Source organism: Myripristis murdjan, chromosome 15, assembly GCF_902150065.1.
Source record: "Myripristis murdjan chromosome 15, fMyrMur1.1, whole genome shotgun sequence".
Lineage (NCBI taxonomy): Eukaryota > Metazoa > Chordata > Actinopteri > Holocentriformes > Holocentridae > Myripristis > Myripristis murdjan.
The window spans coordinates 20,832,745-20,857,308 of record NC_043994.1 but is presented as its reverse complement, the minus strand read 5'-3'; the positions used below and the strand labels follow the sequence as shown (position 1 = coordinate 20,857,308).

Here is a 24,564-nt window from a genome sequence, read left to right as displayed (position 1 = left end):
TTCATAACTAATCTGCATATTGCAAGTGGATTTGTTGGGCGGTGCCTAAAGGCCAGTCTGTTGTTCAAAATATGAAAGACCAAATAGGTGAATAATAAAGACAGAGCAATAGTCTATATCACTAAACTGCTACCCAACTGTTGTCATTGCTTATAGAGGAACTCTTTTTGTATGATGTTAAAAAATATAAATAAGAATATTAAAGATAAAGGTTATACATCCAAAAAATACAAAAGTAACTTATCTCTTAATTTTATTGGCTAACCAAAAAATAACATCTTTCAGCCTATAGAGCCTTCATGAGCGCATGTATAAACAAGCATGTTTTATCTGCCGCAACAAGGTACAGTATTATGTGAAATATGGTCTGCTATACCATGGCTACAGTATAATATGGGCAGATAAATGTATACATATCATTATGCTTTCTGTGCTTTTAATTTTCCAGTAAAGTTGTCCGACAGATGGCAGCTGCATCTGTAAATGGTTATAGTGACAGTTAATACAAATATGCATATATAGGTATTTATGGTTTTGCAGGGACAAAATAAGAGGTTTAACCTATCCCAACTCCAACCATATCTGCCAACACTCAAGTATTTATTCAAGTGATTCTCATTAAGCTTAATATGTTGTTTAATTGTTTCGAACTGAGAATTACGCATTACACCACACCTTCAGTCCAGCTTTAAATGGCGGAAGCAATATTAAATAATCAGAAAGTATTCTCTCTATATAAAGCTTTGGGCTAAGTACAAGCTTTTAAAAGCTAAATAATCTCCAACCACCAAGATGATGCTCTGTAAATGAGAATTGGCAGTTGGATTTACGGACCTTACTTAATTGCCTGAAAAGGAGAAAATTCTCCCAATTTAATTTGGCTCTAAGTTGAATGTTAATTATTTTGCTAAAGTGGTCATTTGCTCTTTAGTTTGTGAAACGCTAGCTATCTCACAAGTTAGGAACCAGAGAACAACCTTGAAAACACAGTCAGACTCCATAAAATACTGAATAGAGACTGGTCAGACCCCATCTACTGATGGATGGATGTGAAGGCCTATAGGAAAGCTGCATACGTGTCTGTGTGTATTTTTGTTACTGGAGGTCTCTAATGCACAGGGATTTTGCCCTTATTTTGAGGCAAATGATTCATTGTGTTGTGCACAAACACTTTCCCAGCAGACATAGAATTAGATAGCAATTACAGCTGCTAATGAAAGTTGATAGCCAGTTTAAATGTCAAGCTTGTAATAATACATAGCACAAGATTCATGCAAAAACAATGAAGTAGAGGGTGTTTATTTATCAACTAGTAGTATATTTATCTGTGCCATTCTTGAATGGATATTTCACTTTAGTATAACTGTAGTGCTCAACAGCCTAAATAAAAGCACCCAGAAGTATATCAGCTATATCATTTCCATTCCTGCCAGTTGCCGTGGTCTAATTCATGACCATTATTTCATAGTTCTGAAGTATAAACCAACCCCCCATCGGATGCTGTGATGCTGCGATCGCACATGTCTTCACAGAAATCTGAAGGCATTATAAAAATTGACTGCACCGTGGAAAAATACACAGGCTGTGGAGTGGCCAGAGAGCCTTATCATGTTGTTTATGATACCCGTGTAATTTTCTATATTGTCAAAAACTGTCCTATCATGACATTAACGATACAGCAGTATTTTGACATTGAAGCATACTCATGATGTTACAAACAACAGTGACAGCAATGGCATGAAGCAAAAACGAGCATTGATGAAAATGAAAGCAACATTGAAAGCACAGTCAACTCAGCTGATGCCACAGTGGCAGAGAACACCTCTTGCCTGGGCAGGGTTTAGAGCTGTGTGCTGAGGTCACATGTCCGTATCTGCCAAACTAGATAGGCGAGGCTGAGTACTTGGATGTTTTGGAGTTCTTTTAAGTGACCTGATTTGAGTGTTAAGTGAGTGTGTGATCTCTGGATTAAATGGAGCCTTTAAAATTCCCCAGTACTATTTACATTGTACCAAACAAGTCTTGGTGCCAGAGCCAATTGGACAATGGCCAACAGATTTTCTACTGCCTCCTTTGACCAGCTTTTGGAACTTGAGCCTTTTTTCGCCATCTTGGAAACGGCTCCTGCTTTCATAACAGCCGTTGTACAACCAACCATGAGGAGGAGGAAGTGTCAAGCAGAGACAACACATGCGACTGAGGGGGATTGCAGTCTGAAGCTCAGAGATACAGAGATGAGAGTCTGATAGATTTCATTTGGATGGTGAAAGCTTACAGCTGCCTTTCATTGAATTGACATAAAATAGCTTTTTTTTCCCACTATCTCAGTATGTTTCTTATATTGAATGTGTAGCAGACAAAGGGTAGGAGAGAAAGACTGGTGAAGAGGTACAAGAAACTACACAGCACATACCAGATATCATCTCATGCTATCAGGCAAACATCCAACTCATGTAACTGCTTAGATCATTTGTTCTATTATGGGAAATCCGCAAATGTTAATTGCTATTCATGTCATTTTGTAGAGTGAATATGAGCAAAACAATTAAAGAAAAGAGAGACAAAACTTGATAAGACAAATTCTGGAGCTGATGTGCTGAATGGGGAAAATAAAATATCAGAAGAAGAAAAGAAGAAAATACACTACAATAAAATTAAGGTTATTTCAGTGTAAGGCCTCAAATAAACTCCAAGATATTTATGTAGTGAGCAGCCTGAGATTTTGTCTCTTGATGATGAACTTACTGATAAAACTCTCACATATTTACATAGTGTTTTAGTCCCGGTAGATCACAGGAATAAGAGAGGAATTCCATTTTTTCAACAAAAAAAAAAAAAAAAATTAGTCTGCCATAGAAAAGTAAACTTAAATTACATTACATTACCTTACTGGCATTCATCCACTGGGTTAGTACTCTTTACCTTAAAGGAATAGTTCACTTAAATCTACCTGCCCTCATGTCAGTTGAAATACAAATAAGTTTGTAATATAACAAACAATAATTTCAGAAAGGGCACAAATGAGATGAGCACTGGACTTGAATCCTTGTTGAAATCGTTTAGCTTCCACATTTAATTTGCAGTGCCCAAACTAAAAAAAAATCAACCTAATAATAAAAACATTCTGCCTGTCAGTCTGTTTATGTGCAAGCAGACCCTCACACAAATGTGACCAAGTCAAATTTACACTTTCTAAAAAAATGCAATCATTTTGCTCGCAGTCTAGTAGCTAATGGTCCAGAACTAATGTTCCAGAAAGCCACAGTCAGGTCACCTCTGGCTTCGGATGAGAGAGAGAAAGAGAAGGGGAGAGAGACAGAGACAGAGACAGAGAGAGAGCAAGAGAGCACAGCGGTGGTCAAGTGAGCTAGAGAGTGAATGAAGAGGGGGAGTGGTGATAGTGAGAACAAACATTTTTCAAGGGTATCACAACAACCACAAGAGTTCCTTGATCATACAGTCATAACTGTGAAAAAAATATAGGCTGATAGGCCCAGTATAATGTGAGATCAGCTGCAGACAGACAGACAGACTGACAGACACACACATACACACACACACACACACACACACACACACATGCGCGCGATCACATGCAATATCCCTCCAGCCTACTACCTGGTGTAGATAATAAAATTTAATATTGTTTCTCATTGACAGTAAAAGTTAATATAGATTTCTTTTCACCCAGTGTGTTTTTGTGAATCTAGTGTGTTACCAAACAAGTTACCAAAGCCACCAGCATAATGACTCTTCTGGAAAGAGGATGCTTCAGTATGTTCATCACCTATATGTGAAAACAAGTCAGACTCAGAAGAAAACCACATGGTTAATGAATTGAATTCAATTATTAACTCATTAATCACTTTAATTATTTGCTGGCATGTTCTCCTTTATATGACAGTTCAAAGATATAGAATATGTAGACATGAAAGATTTAAAGAGACCGGGAGATGGGATGTGATAAAGTCTTGGATCATGCTGAGTCTCAGTACATCATGTTTACAAGATACATGCATTAGCTCATTAAGACACCTAGACACTGAGCATTTTAATTTTCTAGTATATTTACTTGTTTGATTTTATTATTAATTCTTTGCCTCCTCGTGGGACCTTACATGTATCACTGTGCTACAGGTTTTTCTCGGACTGTCCTTATCAATATATAAAAACTTCTTTTTAAGAACACAGTAGCAAACAGTATTTTAGTAGTAGCTGGTATGTGTGTCAGAAGTACAGTTTTCACAGTTGAAAGAAAAGGAAAATAAATTAATGACACCATTACCGATGAAGCATAGGAATTATCTTTTGAGTGGTCACAAACGCATACAGTATGAGCATATAAATGATCAGTTGTAATGCTGGACCTTAAATACCATTTTATTACTGAGAATTATGCTTTAAACTTGTTGTCACAGGGTTTTGTCACAAATGGGTAACTTACAACACATTTCAGCTTCATGAGAAAGAAGGCTGTACATGACTCAGCCTTGCCTCTTGTAATGATCCATGCCTTTCCTTTAGAGATGTACTGTGCTAGCCAATTCTAATCAAAAGGTCTGACTGCAGACCTCCACTGTTAGACATCGCACAGTCTGACCAGTCCACCTCTTGTTAAAGGGTTAGTCTGGATTTTTTGAGGTGGGATTGTATTGAAATACTTATCTATACTCGGTGTATTACCTACACTAGATGACTATCGGCATGCCCCCAGTGTGGAGAAACAGGCAGGAGTGCTGGCATGGACAGCAAGCAATGTACTGCTGTGTGTGCACAGAACATATTTCAGCCATCTTAAAAAAAGTCTCACCCAAAAAAAATCAATATCAGTTTAAGTGTATGCTATGTTTAGAATCTTTTCAACACTTTACCTTTCTATCAGATAGACTACAGACTCTTAGGACTACATTTTCTCAACCGCAGAACTTCGATATTGCTACGCATAAATGCACCTCTGCAGCGCTCCACATTACGCCACAGATCAGCTGTTAAGGTCGCAAACTGCTGTTGCAAGATCAGACTAAAATCAAACTTCACTTTTCACATTTCAAAGATGGTGTGTGCTTGTGTTTTTTTCCGGACTGTTCAAACAAAGAAGTGCTCTGGTCATATAGACTTTACCATCTTCCGTTGAGTGATATTGGCCTTGGACAACTGTGGCTAGTTACGCTGAATATAGACATTAACACTCCGCTCACAACACTGGGACAACTCAAAGTTTGCAGTGATCATTTTTCTGAAGAGGATTATGCAAAACAACTGCCAAAGAAGCCAGATAGACACTTGCTGAAGAGCACTGTTATACTCAACCATCAGGTAAGATAGCACTAAATACCTACAAATAAAAGAAATGACTTATCAAACAACCAGTTAAGAAATGCCTTTTTTCTGTCTCATTTTGACTATAACATTGTAGCATACATTTCTAATACATATTTACTGTACATCTATTGTATAGACTGTAGTGAGGAAAAGTTAAATTTTTTGTTGTTTATAAAAGACATAGATCTAATTGTCTTAAAAAGTGCATAACAAATTAGGCTCATTCATGATTTGTATGTGTGATATTGCTTTCACAGGCTTGTAGCTCACAAAGCAAAATACAAGAAAAACATGAAGCCCAGCAAATGTTTTCTGGGGCCCAACATCCACTCCAAAGAAGGCACCAGCAAATAACCATCAGGCCTTCACATTAGCACCACAAGTGAAGTTTGTTCTCACCAGCCCTGAACAGAGTCTCCCCAGAGAAAGACCATCGACCTCTGGAGCTTTCCTTGTGTTTCCTGGTGGTAGGTCCGAATCAGAGGTAAGTAAATTTGGTACTTCACAAAACATACTGTGGTATTGTAAATTTTCCTTTGTCAGTGAACATACTGGTTATCTAGTAAGTGGTCAGACTAGTCTGAGTATAGATGAGTTTGTGTCATCTATTCAGTTAGTCTTCACACTATACAGTTACATTACATTTATATTTTGATTTGAGACATAATTTTTTCTCCGATCTTTGTTTCCAGCCCTTGACAGAAGCAGTTGAACAGCCAGAAACAAGCATGTCATCTTACTTGAGATGAGTAGCCATTCAGCGGGGGCACCAGCTGATGAAACAGTTGACAGCATCTTTTGTCCACCCAGTAGCAAGACATCTAAGTCAGATTTGGAGGCTGCAGCCACTGGTGACCCTAGTCATTCATCAGGAGGTGGATTGTGAATGAGCCCCATCTTATGTAGCTGTTTGTAAATTGTCATCTGTGTGGGGTTGCCATACATGATAGGAAAATCTTAAGCTCTGAGTCCAAGATAAGGGTAGAGTGAAACTGTCTGGCTGGGAATAGTGGAGCAAACAAAGTGTGACGCTGTATGAAAATTATACAGTATTTGTGAGGTCACTTTTGTTTTTTCAGGGGAGCTGGAGGTTTACCACAGCTCAGTGATAAAGAATGCAGCAAAGAGGAGACACCTCAAGTACACAACTATGCAGGCCAGGAACATAGCATTGCCTTTAGTAGGGTAGGCAAAATTACTATATTGGCAAGCCAGACAGCCAATCTCAAATCTTCTGTCTTCAAATTTTATTTAGTAAATACACTAATTTAATACTTTTTGTGTTATCAATAACACGTTGGGTCAGGTGTAATTGCAGGCCAGTCAATATTGTTTCTACCCATGGTTCAGTGAAATACAACATATTTCACTCAATGCTCTGAAATCAGTGGATGGTCAGAAAGATATATGAGCTGACCAATCACTGAGACCTAGTGGAGCGTGTCCTCCAGTGTGGACGGGGCACTAGGCCGAGGACAGATGATCAGCAGCTTCACATCCATCCACTAGCAAATATACCTGGCCATATAGCTCCCACTCCAAAACCAGACAGAGTCATTGGTGGCACAACATAAATCATGTTTCAGTAGCTGAGTTGCATCATGTAGTGTAAATAAACAGATGACAATATTTGTAAATAAATCATGATATTTTATCAAATAATTTCTGGAATTTTCATTTGTTGTTGCTTTACGTCATGTGTTTTGCACATCAGAGAAATTCTGTTCAATGTGTCGTGTTGGATTTTTTTAGATTTTTTAAATCAAAAGTTAAACAAAAAGATTCAGAGCATCTTGAGAGTCTTTGAAGCAAGCGTACTGCCCATTTAGTGATTTATATGCATTTCTAATGTTATTCACAACACATGATGGTAAAATTGTCATGTTGCCTGTCCTTGCCTTGATTGCCTGAAACAGAACCAAAATAAAACACATATTTCTGTGAATTATTATTACATACATATTATGCAGCATAATAGAGTGATTATTGTTAAAATTGGTGTCAGAAGAACATCATAAATTGCCTACAATATCACAGGAATATATCCCCTAGAATATGCTGTTATTTCCCATCATACAGTAGCCTAAATGTTGTAAATACAGTTCAATATCTGGATATAAAATGTAAAATAGTAGGCATAGTTGCTGTTGATATGCATTTCCATGATCTCACTAAGATATTTGGAAATGAGATGTATGTCAGTAGATGGTGAACATCTATGTCATCCTTACCAGTCGGAAACAAGTAAAGTTGTGTATTTCAGCATGAAATGTTGTAGGCTAGGGTTGGCACTGATTGCAGCAATGGCTTTGGATTCTGTGCTTCTTCGAAACTTTGGTTGTCTGATAATCAGACATTGCACAATAAAAAGTAGTGAAAGCCAAAAATGTTGAAAACAAATTGGCATTTGCCCCCTCTGGTCTGCGATGTTTTTTATTTATTTGTTTTGTTTGTTTTTTTTTCCTCCGAATTATCTTGGGAAAATTGGAGAAGGTCTACAAGATACTGGCAGTCATTAAGGCAGGGAACTCTGGATGGTTGGTGATGCAGACTGTATGTGAGGCACAGGCATCCTCTGATTCAGAAAGATCCTCACTCATGGCAGCAGTAGCTCTCCAGGTCTGTGGATCTGGGCTTACAGTTTACATATCTACACCACCAGGTAGTTTGGGCTCTTTCTTGGCCTCCAGTTTTCACAGAAGTTTCCCTTCTCTCTTGCAGACCATTCAGTCTCCATCTGCAAAAGTTCTTCTTTGGTATACTCTGGTTCATGAAGGTATCCTCTTGTCTCCACATTGAATGGCTTTTCTTTGTTGCTGTCATAATCACTTATTTTTGTTTTCTTGTATTTGTTGTCTCTTCCATAAATTGCTGGATCTGCGATGTAATACGGTGCATGGCATGCGTAGGAATACAGAAGTGCTACAGTTGAGAAAATTTAGTGCCAAAGGAAAGGGCTTTCTGATGGCAAGGCATACCGGTGAAAATATAGTATATACATAAAAAGATTTTTTTAGGTGGGCCTTTTTTTAGGTGTGCTCCTGCCACCATTCAGCAGTACATTGCTTAAGTTTCATGAACATACTCCTGCTTGCTTCTCCAAACTGGCTGCGTGCCAACCTCCATCTACTGTAGGTAATACATTGACTATGGATACATACCTCATACAATCCCAGTTCAAAAACTCCGAACTAAATATTTTCTATATTTTTGAGAGATGTATGAAAAATACATAACCCTAAACCCTGTAATGTCTGTTATTTTTATCCAGTAGATTACTATATCTCTGTACTGGTATTATTCTAGATTCTATTCTATACCTCTACCACCTTTCCCACCTTTTATATTGGTGGTAAAATAGCCAGCATTATAAACATGCATCATATGAAATTATGTTTTGCTCATTTCCTGCAAGCTTAATGTATTCACTGATTTGCACATGATGTTTATTGCAGCTTTTCCTCTCTGTGGATTCATAGAAAAATAATGGTGACAGGCGTGGGTGGAAAATAACCTCACCCCTAGAACGGGCTCCGGAAGGGCACACGTTTGTAAAAAATTCAAGCCCCTAGTGTGACACTGGGTTAACAGACAGTCAGGGCAAAGAGGGGTAGAGGTCAAGCTAGTGACTAATAGGCTGGTGGGTCACAATGGTGCAGTGGCATTAACATCTTGGTGAGCAGGTGTGAGTGCCAAGCCCTTCATTATCCCCCCTAAGGTCATCACCAGGCCATTACTAATTTACTTAGCATAATGGAGATGAATCCACAGGAATTTGTTTGCCTTGACCCTGACTACTTGAGCCCTGAAGTCTTTTTTTTTTTTTTTTCCATAAGGGATTTCACACAGAGTTGAAAGATGTTTTAGTAAAGAAAAAGAAACATTCTCTACAGGTCTAATTTGGGAAGAATCTGATTTGATGTTATTAGGAGTTTTGGTATGTGCCTTTTGAGTAGCATCAGGCAGAAACTAAAAGCCTCAAGCAGTGATAAATGCTGGTCATTTAAATGGTATAAAAAGTGTTAAAGTAAGAATTCATTTTGGTAGAGAGTTTGCACTTGTCTCTCCAGTCTAAAATACTTGAAATGCAAATAAACAGTATCCCTATGCAGGGTTTTTTTTTCTGCTCATAGGAACACTGTGGCTTTTTGCATTTGTCCAGTGAGACAATCAAAATCAGTGGAATTTTAGACTATTCTTCCTCTGAGCTGTTTACTTTGGCAGCACGTCCGTGTTAGGCCAGGGGGGCTGCCAGTTACGATTGTCAGTGCAGCTTGTTGCAAAGTCTGTCAGTGAAAATGAACATGTTGTGCATAGTTTGTGCCACTAATGTGAGAGGTTTAGTGGGTCACAGCCTGTTAGGAGTAATTCTTCATCAGGCATTATGGTTTTCTGTAATACTGTTGTTTATTCAATGCCATAGCCCTTTCAGCCACCCTCGAGCCACACTACACCATTCATCCTTGATTTCCACTTGTGTTACTGCATTGCTTTGCATATTAACTTCCATACCACATGTATCAAATGCAGTTAGCAAAATCCTGACAGTCTATTGAGGTGTGGCTATAGCTCCAGGATCTGTACCCAAATGTCACCTTTTAACTGAGTGCTACTCGATATGTTATCAGAATTGCCTTTCCCCTAGAGGCCTTAAGAGAAATTAATGTGAGGCCAAGCAGAGTTTATTTAAATAGCTCTTCATCAAAAGATTGCCTCAAAAGACTTAACATACCATGTCACATACATTTCACATAACACGCTAAATCTTATCTGAGGGATCCAGAAGTCTTAGCCCACTAACAACTGTTTGTTTTCCCTATTTATCACATTTCTCATTCATCACATTAACGGCTAAATACCAAGCAAAGAGTATCAGATGGGTAGTAGAGTGGAGGAGTTGCACAGTATTCTGCAGTTATGCCATCACTTCTGGCTTAAAGTTGTAAGGAAGAGGATTTTCCAGCAGGACAGTGACCCTAAACATGCATCAAAGCGATGCCAGGACAATTTGAAGCTCAAGGAACAGCAGGAAGTGTTGACTTGCATGGTTTACTCTCGACAGCCACCAGACCTCGACCCCACTGAACATCTTTGAAAAACAGAAAAGATGAAATACCCTGTAACATCACAGTATTGACTTTCAGTCAATACTAATGTACTTTATTGTTGTAATTGTGGAAGAAAAATAAGTTATCTTGTTTGAGTAGTATTGTTTTACTAAAAGTAGGTTTGTTTACTTGTTTTTTTGTGTGTGTGTGTGTGTGTGTGTGTGTGTGTGTGTGTGTGTGTGTGTGAGATAAAACAACAGATCTCGGTGCTAGACTCAAACTATTGTACCCCACTGTACATATTAGATACAGTACACATCATATAGTAGACCTTGTGACTGGTATCTGTGAAAGGTGCTATATAAAAAAAAAAGTGTACTTATTTATTTACATCACATACATGTACATATATATTCAATCAAGTTGGCATACAATTTTTTTCCTTATATGAAATGGTGAACATTTGGTATAAACATTACACTGGCAGGTTTAGTTCAGTTTTCACCATAAACTGTAAGTCTGATCATTTAAACATTGAATGACTTATCTGTCATATTATTTCTAGACCTTCAGTCCTAGTGATAAAACTTAAAATACTGGGAAGTATTTTCACACTATAGACGACTGTCTGTTTCCTAGCAACGTGCAGGTTTCCACAGCATTGTCTCAAAGAGCTACAGGGGGAAGGATCGTTACGATTTTATCTGCTGCCTCTGAGATGTCAGGTGCCCATGCAATTTTCAACAGGAGACTCCCTCAATCCCAACACAAATTAATTCTAATTTTCTCTGCATCAAGGGTATTATCATCAAATTGCATTACAATACAATGCGTCAGTCAAAAGTTTCTGCTTTTTTTTTCTTAGAGAGAATGGTGCATCTTGTAATCTACAGACAGTTTATCTCTTATCTATAAAGTACAGTAGTATTTAAAGCATATCTGTTTGCTTGCGGTTTTATCAAGAAACCTCAATAATTAAGTGATAGATTTAATACTTCTACTAATCTCTGATTAAGAAACATGCTTAAGTTTATAACAATTTTATTCAAGAATAATCCTCCTTGGGACAGGTCAGTGGATTTATCAGTTAGGGTTAGGGCTGATGAATTAGAGCAGTCAAACTTTTAAACAATTACTAATCAGCATATGTGAACAACAATCATGGATGGTTGGTGTTCATTGCTGCTCTGTCGTGTGTAAAAGGTCTGAAGTAGTCATCATAGTTTTTACTGGGAAAAAGGCAAAACAGCAAATATGCAAGCACTAACAAACTGAAACTGAAAATTATTCTACCAAGAGTTTGGTAAATGTATTAGTTATTCTAGCTCTTCAGCTATAATTAATATTATCTGTGGCATATTTCAGCCTTTTAGTACTTTTTCTTCATCTGCTGTTGCTATGTCCTGCAGTGCCCTGCACGTCTCACGAACTGTTTGATGCACAAAATACGCCTGCGCCTTCTACATGCTGGGAGATGGTGAAACTGAGATATTTTTCTTGGGGTTCTGCATGTCCAAAGAAAGGCTTTATGATTATGTATGCATTATGATTTCAATATACTTATTTATTTCCCAAGGGGTAAGTTCCCTTTTTACCCTCAAAAAAAAAAAAAAAAAAAAAAAAATCAACAAGACTAAATGGGTGCTTCATATGAACAAAATTAGTATAATTAGTTTCACTGAAAAAAAATGTAAAGATTATCAAATATGGCACAATTTCCCTGAGTATCTTAAAACAGGACTATATATATATACTTTTCCACCCATGGTTAGTTTAGCAAATATCTCCTCTGGTGCATGAGCAGACGGGGATGGCTGGGAGACCATTGCAATATTAAGAGTTACATTCAAGCCGTTTTAAGGCACTGAAGGATGCTTTTTCATGGAAAAAACACTTTAACATGTAATATTGATGAACAGAGATTATTTTCTAGGGCCTTAATAAATGACAAAGGGGGACTTTAACAAATATTATTAACTATCATGACGCTCACTAAGTTAAAGACAACAGTTCACATTGAAGGTACAGCAGCATTATTGACATGTCTGTTCACTTCAAGACTTGCTGTCAAGAAATTATTTTAGCACAGCAACTATTGAAGATTTCATTCTGTATAATTGCATTTTTAATTAGCTTAATGATACATTTATAAGTACTGTGAATTTGCCTCTTATAAATTGTTTAACACCCTGCTAACCGTCCTTTATCAGCTCCTCATTGAGTAGATGGGAGTAGCAAAAACATTTAAATAATCCATTGATCAGATATTTCCCCAGTATTCACTCGCTTCTCAATAACACAACAGTTGTTAACTTTATAAAACTAAATGCATTAATACACCCCTGGAGTCATGTTCATGTCCATTTCATACCTGTGGCCTCTCATTCTCATTATGAGGATGCCGCTAAATGGCCAAGGATATCTAGGCTATAAAAATGAGAGATGGAAGCAGATTAAGGTGATGGGGCAATATTTTTTCATTTAATTACAGACAGACACATCAATCTCTCTCCAACTGGAGAGAGAATAGAGTTCTCTTCCAAAGTGCTATATATCAATTTTTCTGGAATAAAGTCATCTTCTAAAGTTCATACTCCACTAGCTCTATCCAAAATATAGACAATCCAAATTGTAAAGTCTTTATTATTTCATAAATCAAGGGCTCAAATAACTTATTATGCTTTCAAATGTGCCTTATGTTTTTATGTCTAATCATTGCTTTTGCAACTGTGAGAATCTCAATTTAGACTTAGAGATCTGACTTTAAACACGCACACACATCACATATATACATTTAGATCAAGATACTGTACAGGGGCTAAATATTCTTACATTGTGATTTGCATATTGCAGTATTTGGTGTGCTTGTTTGATTGAGTTTTCCCTTTCATCCACAATCAAGTGTTGATTATCTGGCTCAGTCAGGTCAGCTTATTCTTTAAATCCTGCCCAGTTGCTAGGCCATCATTGCTTTCCATATTGATTTTAAAAACTAATTCAGTCAGTGTCATTATTCCATGTTTCAAGAGTGAAAGTAGTCAGCACACGTGATCCAGCAGTGACCTGGAAGGATTATCATTTATCTATATATTTTCTTTTGTGTTTACCTGTAGAGCACTACGTTTCTCAGTCAAAAGTCAAAGTCAAAAACCTATAATAATTCTATTGAAGGGAGTAGCAGCATCCTCAAAGGACACTGGAATGCAAGTCTTCTATTGCTTTTAGATGGAAAGAAAGTAAAAGCATGTTTGTACACAAGAGTGCTTTTTGATTGAGGAGCATTCACAAAGAACAAGTGCACGTGTCTGTGTGTGCGGACAGTCTTTTATGCATGCGTTCGTGTTTTTGTTTGGTTGCAGGAATGAAAGCTATACATAATGCATCATGTTACATAGGGCAGCACTACCCCACTATCATGACTCAAGGTGAAATTACCTGCACTCACAAGCTGCCCCATGCTCTTATCAGGGAACAGTAGTGATTTCAAGGTGAACTGGGTCAGCGGTGTACATGATAATATGTTTAGGCAGACCACTGTTGTGAACCATCTGTAGGTCCCATTCTGAGCCCTGCAATTCAGGTGAGCAGCTGGAGAGCCACAGATGGCTGAGGTGCTGGAGAAAAAGAGTGGGGACGTGGGGATGAAGACAGAGTTGCTTCTGCTATTATCTGTTGGCCTTCCAGAAGCAAAAGCTGACCATTAGTGCAGCATTAGAATCCCTGGATGCCCTCTCTATTCAGTGTTTACTGTAGATTAAACTGGGCAGATCTGTGTTTTCATTCTAAATTTCAGTGCCTGGCTATAGAGAGAAATCTTTTGAAAATAGTTATGAATAAATTCAAAACCGCACAGCTATTTCAGTGGACCTTGGTTTCATGGAGGCTGATATGTTTCTGATTGCACTGTTCATGTGGTTCAAGTCAGTGTGAGGAGCGGTGTGAGGAACAGTGTGATAGGAGCAGCTCAGCAGGGTCAACCATAATGCTCCAGATGGCTCTCTAACATAGCCAGACAGTGTGTTTCTATTTCACCTCAGCGTTACAGATTTTATCTTTTGTCATCTCATCTTGATTTTATATTTAAGCTGAATAAAGCTAGGGAACTGTTAGCAGTAGATCTGTTTTGTTTTGTTTTTTTCTTTTTTTTTTTTTGTTTTTTGTTTTTTGTTTTGTTTTGTTTTGTTTTGTTTTGTTTTGTTTTGTTTTGTTTTACAATAATGTCATTCATAATTTATCTGGCCAGGCTAATTTATGCCCTTTTGAAATAAAGTTACTTTTCTTTACTTTTCTTACCACATTTTCACACAGCCGAGGCACCACATGCCTGACAGATTACATGTTTGACACCACTGGCTTTTTCCTTGCCTGCCCACACATATTCATGCACTTAGTGAGGAATTACCTGTTTAGGAATTTATATGGTATTGCTGTAGCCTATAGCAGTCCGGTAAATATATGTGATAATGCACAATCCTGCCTCAAAGTCAGAAAATGCATAACTAAGAATCAAACTTATGTTATGAGGTGTAACGTATGGAGCTGCTCCACAGACACCGAATGCTATACTTCTCCCAGTGCACGCTTAACTGTGCTTACTAAGCAATTGCATATTGACTGTAAATCTCATTCTCCTTGTTTATAGTTTTAGGTAGAGTTGTTTGTTTTCACAAGACTGACCTGTCCTAGATCATAGGAATAAAATGTCATATTATTTGAGGAACATCACTCAATATAAAAATTCATACAAATGCAAACTTCCACCATCACCAGTTTGAAACAAAAACGGTGCAACCGTCGCCAGAATTACCTGAGCCAAAGTCCTAGGGACAGCAAAGGTACATGTATGCCAAAAAGTCTGAATGGTGGCCTTGTGGTCGTAGGGCACATGGCTTTGGCTAAAATATATTTCAAAACAGCCCAGATCGTGCACATGTATTTTATGTTGTGGCTAATGGGAGAAAGCAGCAGAATCGTGTAGGTAAAAATGGATGAGTATTTCTCAACAAGACTTGATATTCTGTTTTGTCAGATGTGCAGCATGCTGATTACACCACATCAAGCCAATGAAGCCTTTAATGATGGCATGTCTACCTGCAGGCCGGGGTAAAAGTTTCCCTTGTCAGACTTGACTGACAGCCCGTGATGTGTTACACAGGAGAGAGAAATCTTAAGTGTTAGTAGTATATCCTCTCATGTTAATAATAGTGGAACAGGTGGCCGTTTTCATGGCCAAGGGAACTGTCCACACATATGCTGGGCAAAGTGCAAGAAAATGCCAATATAGCAAGTAGATAATGTGTTTGTGTCCTCAGGACTCCAGAGGGTTTTGTTTGAAGTGAGAAAATAATAACCCACAATCTCGCCACCCTTTTCTCACAAACTATTGTTTAAATTTCTCCAGACTTCTATTGCTTTAGTCAGTGGTGTGGCAGCACAAAAATAATGTCACCCAAGACATTAAATAAGCCAAGAGTCCCTTCATAGGCCCCATCCTCCATTCTAGATGCAATATGTAAATCCCTGCACTGGGTTTGGTTGCTCTGTCATACGAGACCGCCCCATTGGCTTTATCATTAGCCAGAGAGATAAGAGACTACAATCCACCCTTGTACCAAATTTACTTGCTCCCGGTGGGTCTATTATTGCTCTTTGCTTTGAAATGGGATGTTTGGTTGGGACTGTCGAATATGCAGGGATTTGTAAAATGTGTGATTTGAATGTGGTGAAGGATGAGATGTACTTTGGATTCTGTTGCACTTGTTATGACCAACTGAGAGAAATCTGTTTTTGAAAATTACACAGGGTGTAGATTTTATTGGAATGGCCAATGCTGAGAGACTTGAATGGTTATTTGGTCATGACATATTTGTTTTGTTTTTGCATTATATGGAGAAGCCTCAGGAAAAGAGAAATGGGTTTTCTGGATAATGGTAAAGTTTGTGTTTCTTTCTTTCTCTCTTTCTTTCTTTTTTCTGTTGTTGCTGTTTGTAAAATATCATGCTATTTCCTCTTAACTGTGGAGCTGTTAGGCTTTGGGACCCTGAATGGAGTAATATGGATGAGATAATCCTAGAGGGCCTATATATACCTGTCACTCAGGGAAAACTGGGTCCCTGTCATATTTACAGGACATACGTACCGTATTGCACACCATGAGCATGGGGTTACATATTACACCTTTCAAAATATTCTGAAATAAATCTTTGCAAATGTCTTTTAATGTAGGATTCAGCTTGTTTATTAGAGCTCAAAGACACAAAGAGTGTACTTTTGTGAGAAATTTTGAATGTCAACAAAAGGCTGTTTACAAGAAAACTACATTGTGTGTCTGTAACACCTCAGTGTGGCGTATACACCTCAAGTGTACGGCTTCTCTTATGAAGCTCTAGTCTTTGACTTGAATATGTTTTCTCCTCTTGTCAGAGGAATAGAGGAGGATGTTTTTTCTTCTTTTTTTTAATCCTACACATGTGCTCTGCACACATACATGGCATGGGCAGAGATCACCGACACATGCAAGGTTATTTATGTGTTTCAGTGGCCTAGGTAATGTGAAGCAGATGTCAAAGTAATCAGTGCCCATCCCATTGGATAATAGAGGCTATTTCCAGAGCCTTTTTCTGAACTGTTGGGTAGCATTTTGGATTGTTTTCATGGGAAGAGCGGAGGCCGCTTGGGGATTGTTGAAACAAAATTTACAAAATTTCAGTCAGGGATGTCATACATTGCAGTCAGCTGGGCTTCACCTGACACCTGAATGAGACTTTACTTGAGAGTTTGGATTTTTGATTAAGATTTCTAAATTAAATTCATATTTTGTTTTTATTTGTTTGTTTGTTTTGTGTGTGTGTGTGTGTGTGTGTGTGTGTGTGTGTGTGTGTGTGTGTGTGTGTGTTTACACATAATAACACAACAATGCGTGTGCAGCAAATATGGGTCATTCATCACCTTCTGATTCTTGGGACTTTTAGTGACCTTTGTATCCAAGAGCCTTAATTCACACAAAAGACAAACAACTTCCCTGATGCAAAGTATATTTTTATACATCAGAAGGTACAGTTAAATGAGATATAATGCTGGTAGTAGGTGGGAGAGCCAGATATGTGATCAGTGACTGAGCCAACACAGATGGAGTAATTCTGACATCAGTGATGTTCATTCAGACCTACAGATTATCTATTGAAGTTCCACTTTACTGTACAGCACAGATACCTCTGGCGACCTGGAGGTCAGTAGATGTGCTGCCTGAGGGCAGGTCGGGGGCTTTGGTGTTGTAGACCTGACTTTTGCAGCTTGATTCGGTTCCAGCTGTTCCTGTTCCTCACTGTAGAGTTTGATAGAAACTAACTCTTGGTTTTTCTCCATTGTTCATGCTGGTTCTGGCAATGGAGCTGTTTATTTGGTTGCCAAGCAACAAGACGTGTGCCTCAGCAAGAGGAGGTACGTCGTCAAGGAAGAGAAACAAGACCAGCTTGTCTCTCTGTCAGGATCTCTGCAGCAAATGAATCTCACTGATTTGAATCTTTGGCCAGTCGATTTTATCAGTTGCCACAGGGCACAACTTTGAGCAGTTCTCCTTAGCAGGATCCAGGTGTGATCATTTTTCTTCTCCTCTGCTCTTTCCTGCTCAGCACACAGAGCTCCATGGTCTGGACAAAGTATCCAGACTAGATAAAGGTTCTCTTGAAAGGGGTTTTTCAAAGAGGCTGGTCCTTTCAAAAAGGTGCCAAGTCGGGACACCACGTTTTCATTTGAGGGTCTGACAACCAAATTCATTTATCATTCTTATAACTAGAACAGGTACATGGTTGAAACTGATTAATTGCAATCATGATCTGTGATATCAGAGGATATCAAACATGGTGAACCTCTGTCCAGACTTCATTCAGCACAACTCAGAATTGATTGAAGCACAAATTATAATGTGATTCCCAGTGTAACTGTCTTTTCTGAGTTCTTTGTATAAAAGTTGAGTGCAAATCTGCTGCTGATGATGCTGTTTTTATGACCCCAAGGATTAATTTTAGGGAAGCGGCATGGGGGTTTAGGTCATATATATTGTTTGAGGTTCTGTGCAATGTTATCAGTCTGGGAGTCAGTGGAGATGGCTGAGAAAAGATGGTTTCAGTTCTGCAGGCCTCCATAGCTGCTACACATGACAGAAGCTTTTATTTTTATTATTATTATTATTATTATTATTATTATTATTATTATTATTATTATTTGGCTTATTTATCATTGATATTTATATGTTTTCTGAAACTCCCTGACTTCATTTAAATATCAAAAAACTGTGTTTATCCTATTAGGCTTGAAGAAATGGTTGGTGTGTTGAAGCAAAAAAAAAAAAATAAATAAAAAATAAAAATAAATAAATAAATAAAAAAATCTAATGAAAGATGTATTACCTATTAAAGTGCTTAGTGTCCAAAAGTGCAAGGAGTGCTGATGCTTCACCCCCCCAGGCCATTTGGAGTCATGTGCAGGACATTTTCCACAGGGCTCATACCAATGCCACCCGTGAGTTGTGTGAAAATTGTTGACATAGAAATACTTGCTAACTGATGTAATTGGCTAATTAATGGCCTCATTAGGATAGCTGGCTACATTTAATATTTCATGGTGGTTATAGTGGGACATTAGGCAGCTAAAGTGCCTCTTGTTCTGTTGTGTCTGTATATATCTAAGTAGGCTCCAATTTAAGCTCAGTTTTTGTTGACATTTAATTTAGTGAATGCAGTATCTCTTTGATCAAGCAGTAGGTCCCTTACTCATGCACAGATGTTATGTTTATATGTGTTGACACAAATAAATGGATTGGATCAACTTCATTTGGCACCCCTGCTGCCCTCCGCACAGTTGTCTGAAGTACAAATTTAAATTGATTTTCTTGTATAGACATGACATATGTACAGAAGTTCATATGGAGGGCAGGAACTCCCCTGATGCACACAGTGTTCATGGCCCTGCAGTACATTCAAAAGCATCCAAAGCAGTCAGCATATTCCTGTGAACTGGGTCTCCTCCCCCGCCTCAGGGAACTGGGGTTACATTCATAACCTATTGTTTTGCTGGGCTTGTTTATTGACACATTCCCAGCAGGTGTGCATTGAGTGGGAGATATCTCATTGCTCACTCTCTTCAAAAACTCAGGATGTCTTCTGATGTGTCCAAGGTTTTACCTTTGACTTTGTAACTTGGTACGTTTGGTGTGTTCGATGCAAGTTACTGTTAAATTTAACATCATTACAAATTTATCCATGGGTTACGCTCTACTCATCTCGACTCTGACATGGGTTCCTGCTTTCCAGAAGAGTGACTGTCTTTTTTAGTTACAGTGACGAGATTCCCCAAGGCACTTCTCAGTGTAGTAACAGGAAGGTTCCTATTCCTGTTTTTGGCTCAAAAGTGAGGTCAAACCCATAAATAACACAGATGTACAGCAAGTGCTCTCCTGGTGCAATTATAAACATTATGTTGGCAACTGATTTATCACATTTTACTGGACTCATACTGTTGTTCTGAGTGATAGACCTCAGTGAAGACCACAGTCATTTTCCATTTCTCCGTAGACAGAATCTTCTAACCTTCCTTCCTTACCTGCACTTTATTATTCTTCCCCTACTTCATATGTATAATGTCAAAATGGATAGTTCTTGGACTCAGCATTACTGTTCTGTTTGTTTCCTACGCCAAATGATGCATGTCACTTTAGAGTTTCTACTAGGTTTATTGAGAGGCTATGATTTACAAAAATCCTGCATACACATGTACAGCTGCTCTTAAATAGTTGTGCATCACTACAATTCTAATAATTTTAAAATCAAGTGTTTGGGATTTTTTTGCAGAAATTGTGAAAATTTATGTGGAAAATCCCGGTCAAAATTCAGTGTGTGCAGCACAAACCTTCCAACTTTGTTTGTTTTAAATTTCACAGTGTTTTTGGATAACCTCTGGCAATAAGACATTTTGAATTTTAGATGTTGAAAACCACACTATTGAAAGTGGCTTGCAAAAACATATTTCAAAAATAAACAAACCAATGAATGAATGAATAAATAAATGAAAGTAAAGACAGAAATAAAGACATAAACAGAAAAAAATCCTACAGACTGAGATTTTTCATGTTTTATAGTTTTCAGTGGTGTTTCGTGGGTCCCAGATTCATTGACTATTTTTTTGTATTTGAAGACATGACAGATGTCAAAATGACAAGCAAAATGGTGAAATTGGGCATGTTTGGTTTCTGAAGGCCACTCTAGTGGCATTAATGCTACTTTAATGGCTTTGCTCACTCACAAAATAGAATTAGGAATTACATTAGAATTAAAGGCCTAAATGCAACATAAAATAAATAATTCATTCTGCTAAAATAGAGTCTTAACTTTTGAATATGCTGGGTTACCCATCATGCATGTGCCCCCTGTTAAAATGTATAATGGCAGCAATATTTAAGAGATCTTTCTGTCTTTGCTTTTCAGATGAATGCACAGTGACAAGATCCTATCTTTTCCTCCACAAGTTTTGGTTCTTCAGCACCATCTACTACTTTGGCAATTGGGCGTTTATTGGGGTAAGTTCAAAGATCACCCTACAGTGAGGATGATGGCATTGGTCCATAAATATGGCCTCCTTGTGTTTTGACTTCTTTACCCATCCCGTACTTACTGTACATCTGATCTTGTCAATGTAGAAGCTTAATTTGCACATGGCACAGTTAAATGTACTGGAAGGACTTAAGTTCAGAACCAGTGCAACGGTGTTATCCATGAGACAAAATATAAGAACAGAAACATATAATTTGATTTCTGCCCAGAGAAAAATGATTTGAGAACAACCTGAACCCAACTGTTACCATAAGCAACTTGAAGAGGGCACTCAGCAGAGTGCAGATCTCTGCCAGCCATGTTATCTTACCTTGGTGTGTAAATCTAGACAGGAGCGATTTCAAAAGACCAGTGATGTAAAATGTCAGTGTCAGAGTGAAAAAGCTAACATTATCTGTCAATGCATGCGTGTATCTGTCAGCAACTAATCTGACATACTGCTGGACCTATCAGCCTGATACTTTTGTGTGCAGTTATGACTGTATGATAAAGTACTTGTTTTTTTTTCTACTGCAACTGAGTGCTAACCCCTCAGCTAGTTTCTTTGCCTAAGTCCGACCACCAGAGAAGGTGAGATTTGCAGGCAGTGCCTCTGTATTTTCCCTTCTCCCGATAGGTAGAAAAAGAAAGGGAGTTTTTTCAAGTCCAAGCACCAGGGAAGGGGAGATGCAATGGAAATAGACACTGCCTGTGTATCTCCCCTTCTCTGGTGCTCTGACTTGGGGCCACAAACTAGCTGAGGAGTTAGCACACAATTGTGGTATGAAACAGATTTTTCAAAGGTTTTGAATTACCCCAACCACGAGAGATCTTTGATCATATAGTCATAATGTGCACAAAAAATATTAGGCTGATAGGCCCAGTGTTATGCAAGATTAGCAGCAGACAGATACACGCACACACAGATGGATATTAAATGCATGATATTAAAATGGCCTTTCTTCTTGGTATAATGGATGCATGCTATGGATCAAATATTGTTAAGAAAAACAGTCCCTAATGTGTGATTTGCTTGAAATTTTCAGGCTTTCCTCATTGGTCTGGTGGTGTCCTGCTGCAGAGGGAAGAAGTCTGTGATTGAGGGAGAGGTGGAGGCTGATGACTCAGACATGAGTGATGATGAATATGTGCACTGAAAATCAGTGCTTGCTTGGAATGAGCAGTAGATATTCCAGCCACACCTTAAAGGGGCTAGAAAGTATTTTTTCTTAAATTAATGAATGTCAGTAAGTTCTGTCTTTATTATTTTCAAAGCTATCACAGCACTGTCTTGCCTATTTTGGGAGATGACTCCAACTCTGATTCCTACCATGTGAATTCACTTCTCAATTCTAGCATCTGAAAGTGACATAAATTGGTAATTTCGGTAGGAGAGTCTCTTATTGCACCTGCTGAGTCAGAAACAAGATGTTATCTATATTCTGAGTTCAGACATAAACTCACTTTAAAGTCAGTAGATACTTTCTAGGCCCTTGACGTTATTACTGTATGACTATAGATGGCTTTGACACACTTTGGGGAGAAAATCTTCAATTTAAAAACAGTAGAACTTACAAAATATAAACTGTTTAGTTTGCTTGATTTTGAAAATACTGTTGGAATGAAAAAAATAATAATGGTGTTAACTGCAGTAGACTTTCCAAAGTTTATTATTTTGCTTCTGTTTGTTTGAGGTTATATTTTAGTGCCAGTGCAGACCATTGTGAAAGCTTGTGTTGCCGTACTTGCAGACCTGCACCGTGTTTGAAATTTAAAGAGGACCAATTGTGGTTTTTGTGATTTTAAGGTCTCAGTAATCCTTGGTTTTTTCACCAAATGGGTTCAATAGCTTTTTACTTTCTCTTTTGGAAAATCAGAGTAGCTACAATTTTTTTCAGCATTCTAGTTTTTCTTAACATCCCTGCAGTACGACATAGTAAGTGTAATGGCTTTGGTTCAGCCACATTTAATTTATTTTAAGATAAAGGTTCATTCAGAAGTCAATCTAGTGTATTATCAAATTGCAAGATAAATGCAAACAAAGTTTATTTACAAGATAAGTTAAAAGTGTACATTTACAATTAGTGGTTGAGGGAAAATATAAATTATCATATAGTTTTATTTGGAAGCCAAATACTTCTGTTACAGTGGGCTCACTACAAGTTACCAAGCACAAACTAAGCACCAAAATTGTCAGCCAGTACGGTTACTTGTCAGAATCAATACTTTGACCAGATTTAGACCCAATTAGGCAAACCTACCACTATTTTAAGGCCATAGTGAAAAGGTCATAGTTGCCTTTATAGACTTTCTGTCTCAGCTGATCAGTTCATTATATCATGTTGTCGGCATGAGCCCAAGACCATAATGTGATGTGGTTTGACCTAGATTGACTGTTTTTTGCTACCTGGTTACTCTAACAAGGACTGAGCACAAAATCATTTGACTAACAGTGGTGTTTATTCTCAACCTCAGTGATCCCTGTCTTTTATATCAGTTACCTTATAAGGCCAATCAGAATTCCCATTTGTTTGTATCTTTCATTTAATCTTCCACTTGTCAGGAATCAGGTAAGATCTTCATGAAGTCCTAGCGGATTGAATCATACAATCCTTACAGATTTTATGATTCAAAATCCATAAGAATTGTTTACAAAACATGACCAATTCCATTTGGTTTCTTAAATGAGTTTCCAGTTGGTTTTGTGAGGTACTTTTTTTTTGGATATTTGTTTTGTGGTTTCTCTACTATGTAATGCTAATAAAAAAAAACAAAAAACAATCAACTTATGTTAATGTACACGGCTTTTAAAAGCAAGCATTATTGTGTTGCGGCAATAAATGAACTTAATTGTTTTTTTTTTGTTTGTTTGTTTTTTTGTTTTATGATAATTATCGAAGTTGTATATACATTGATGTTTTTGCTAACACATTTTTACTAACTTTACCGGTCTAATCTGGCGCTATAGAAACATCATTTCACCTTCCAAGAAAACTGCATCGCTCACTACTTTATTAGTTGCTAACTACAGTATTTCTTAGAAACTGCTCTTAAATTCTCCTGTTTTTATTTTCATGAATCTACACTACTTTGAACAACACTTATGACAGTCACTCACAGACGTATCTGTAAAAAACATACAGCTATAACACTTTGAGGGCGTTCTGCTGTGATTATGGGTTTGCATGTGGTTCTGGCAGCTTTGTCTTCTGGCTGCAGCAGCCCCAAACATATCAAGGTATTTGAACTACATATAATGCATGGTCTGATATGTCCTATATCTAATGCATGGCTGACCACAGCCAGTCTGCTGTATCACTACGCTAAAACAACTTCAGTTAATAGACAAGAAAAGGTAATGTTTGGAACAGTTTGGGTAAGGTTGAGGTTGCATTTACACAGCATAAATGTTGGGTGAACCATGGTTAATGGTAGGTTAAAGTTGTGGTCAGCTTGAACATGAGTAGTTGAGGCAAGTGCTGTCCCACATCCTTCATGCCTTTCCTGCTATTGCAATGTTAAACTAGTACCTGTTTAACTCATGTGAGCGCCACTTCCATTTTACTCAGGGCAGAATCATAAAATTGGGGTGCATTACATTTTGCAAC

The 24,564-nt window shown here is 37.9% G+C and overlaps 1 protein-coding gene across 1 annotated transcript in view; it reads left to right on the top strand.

Annotated features, from left to right (window-relative positions):
* Nucleotides 1-23,811, top strand: part of lmbrd1 (LMBR1 domain containing 1) — an 86,154-nt gene extending 62,343 nt beyond the window's left edge. Inside the window, exons 15-16 of the mRNA XM_030070207.1 lie at nucleotides 20,852-20,943; nucleotides 22,003-23,811. Coding sequence (XP_029926067.1) covers nucleotides 20,852-20,943; nucleotides 22,003-22,113 — 203 coding nt within the window. The 3' untranslated portion in view covers nucleotides 22,114-23,811. The remainder of the gene's footprint in view (nucleotides 1-20,851; nucleotides 20,944-22,002) is intronic.
* Nucleotides 23,812-24,564: the final 753 nt, after the last annotated feature.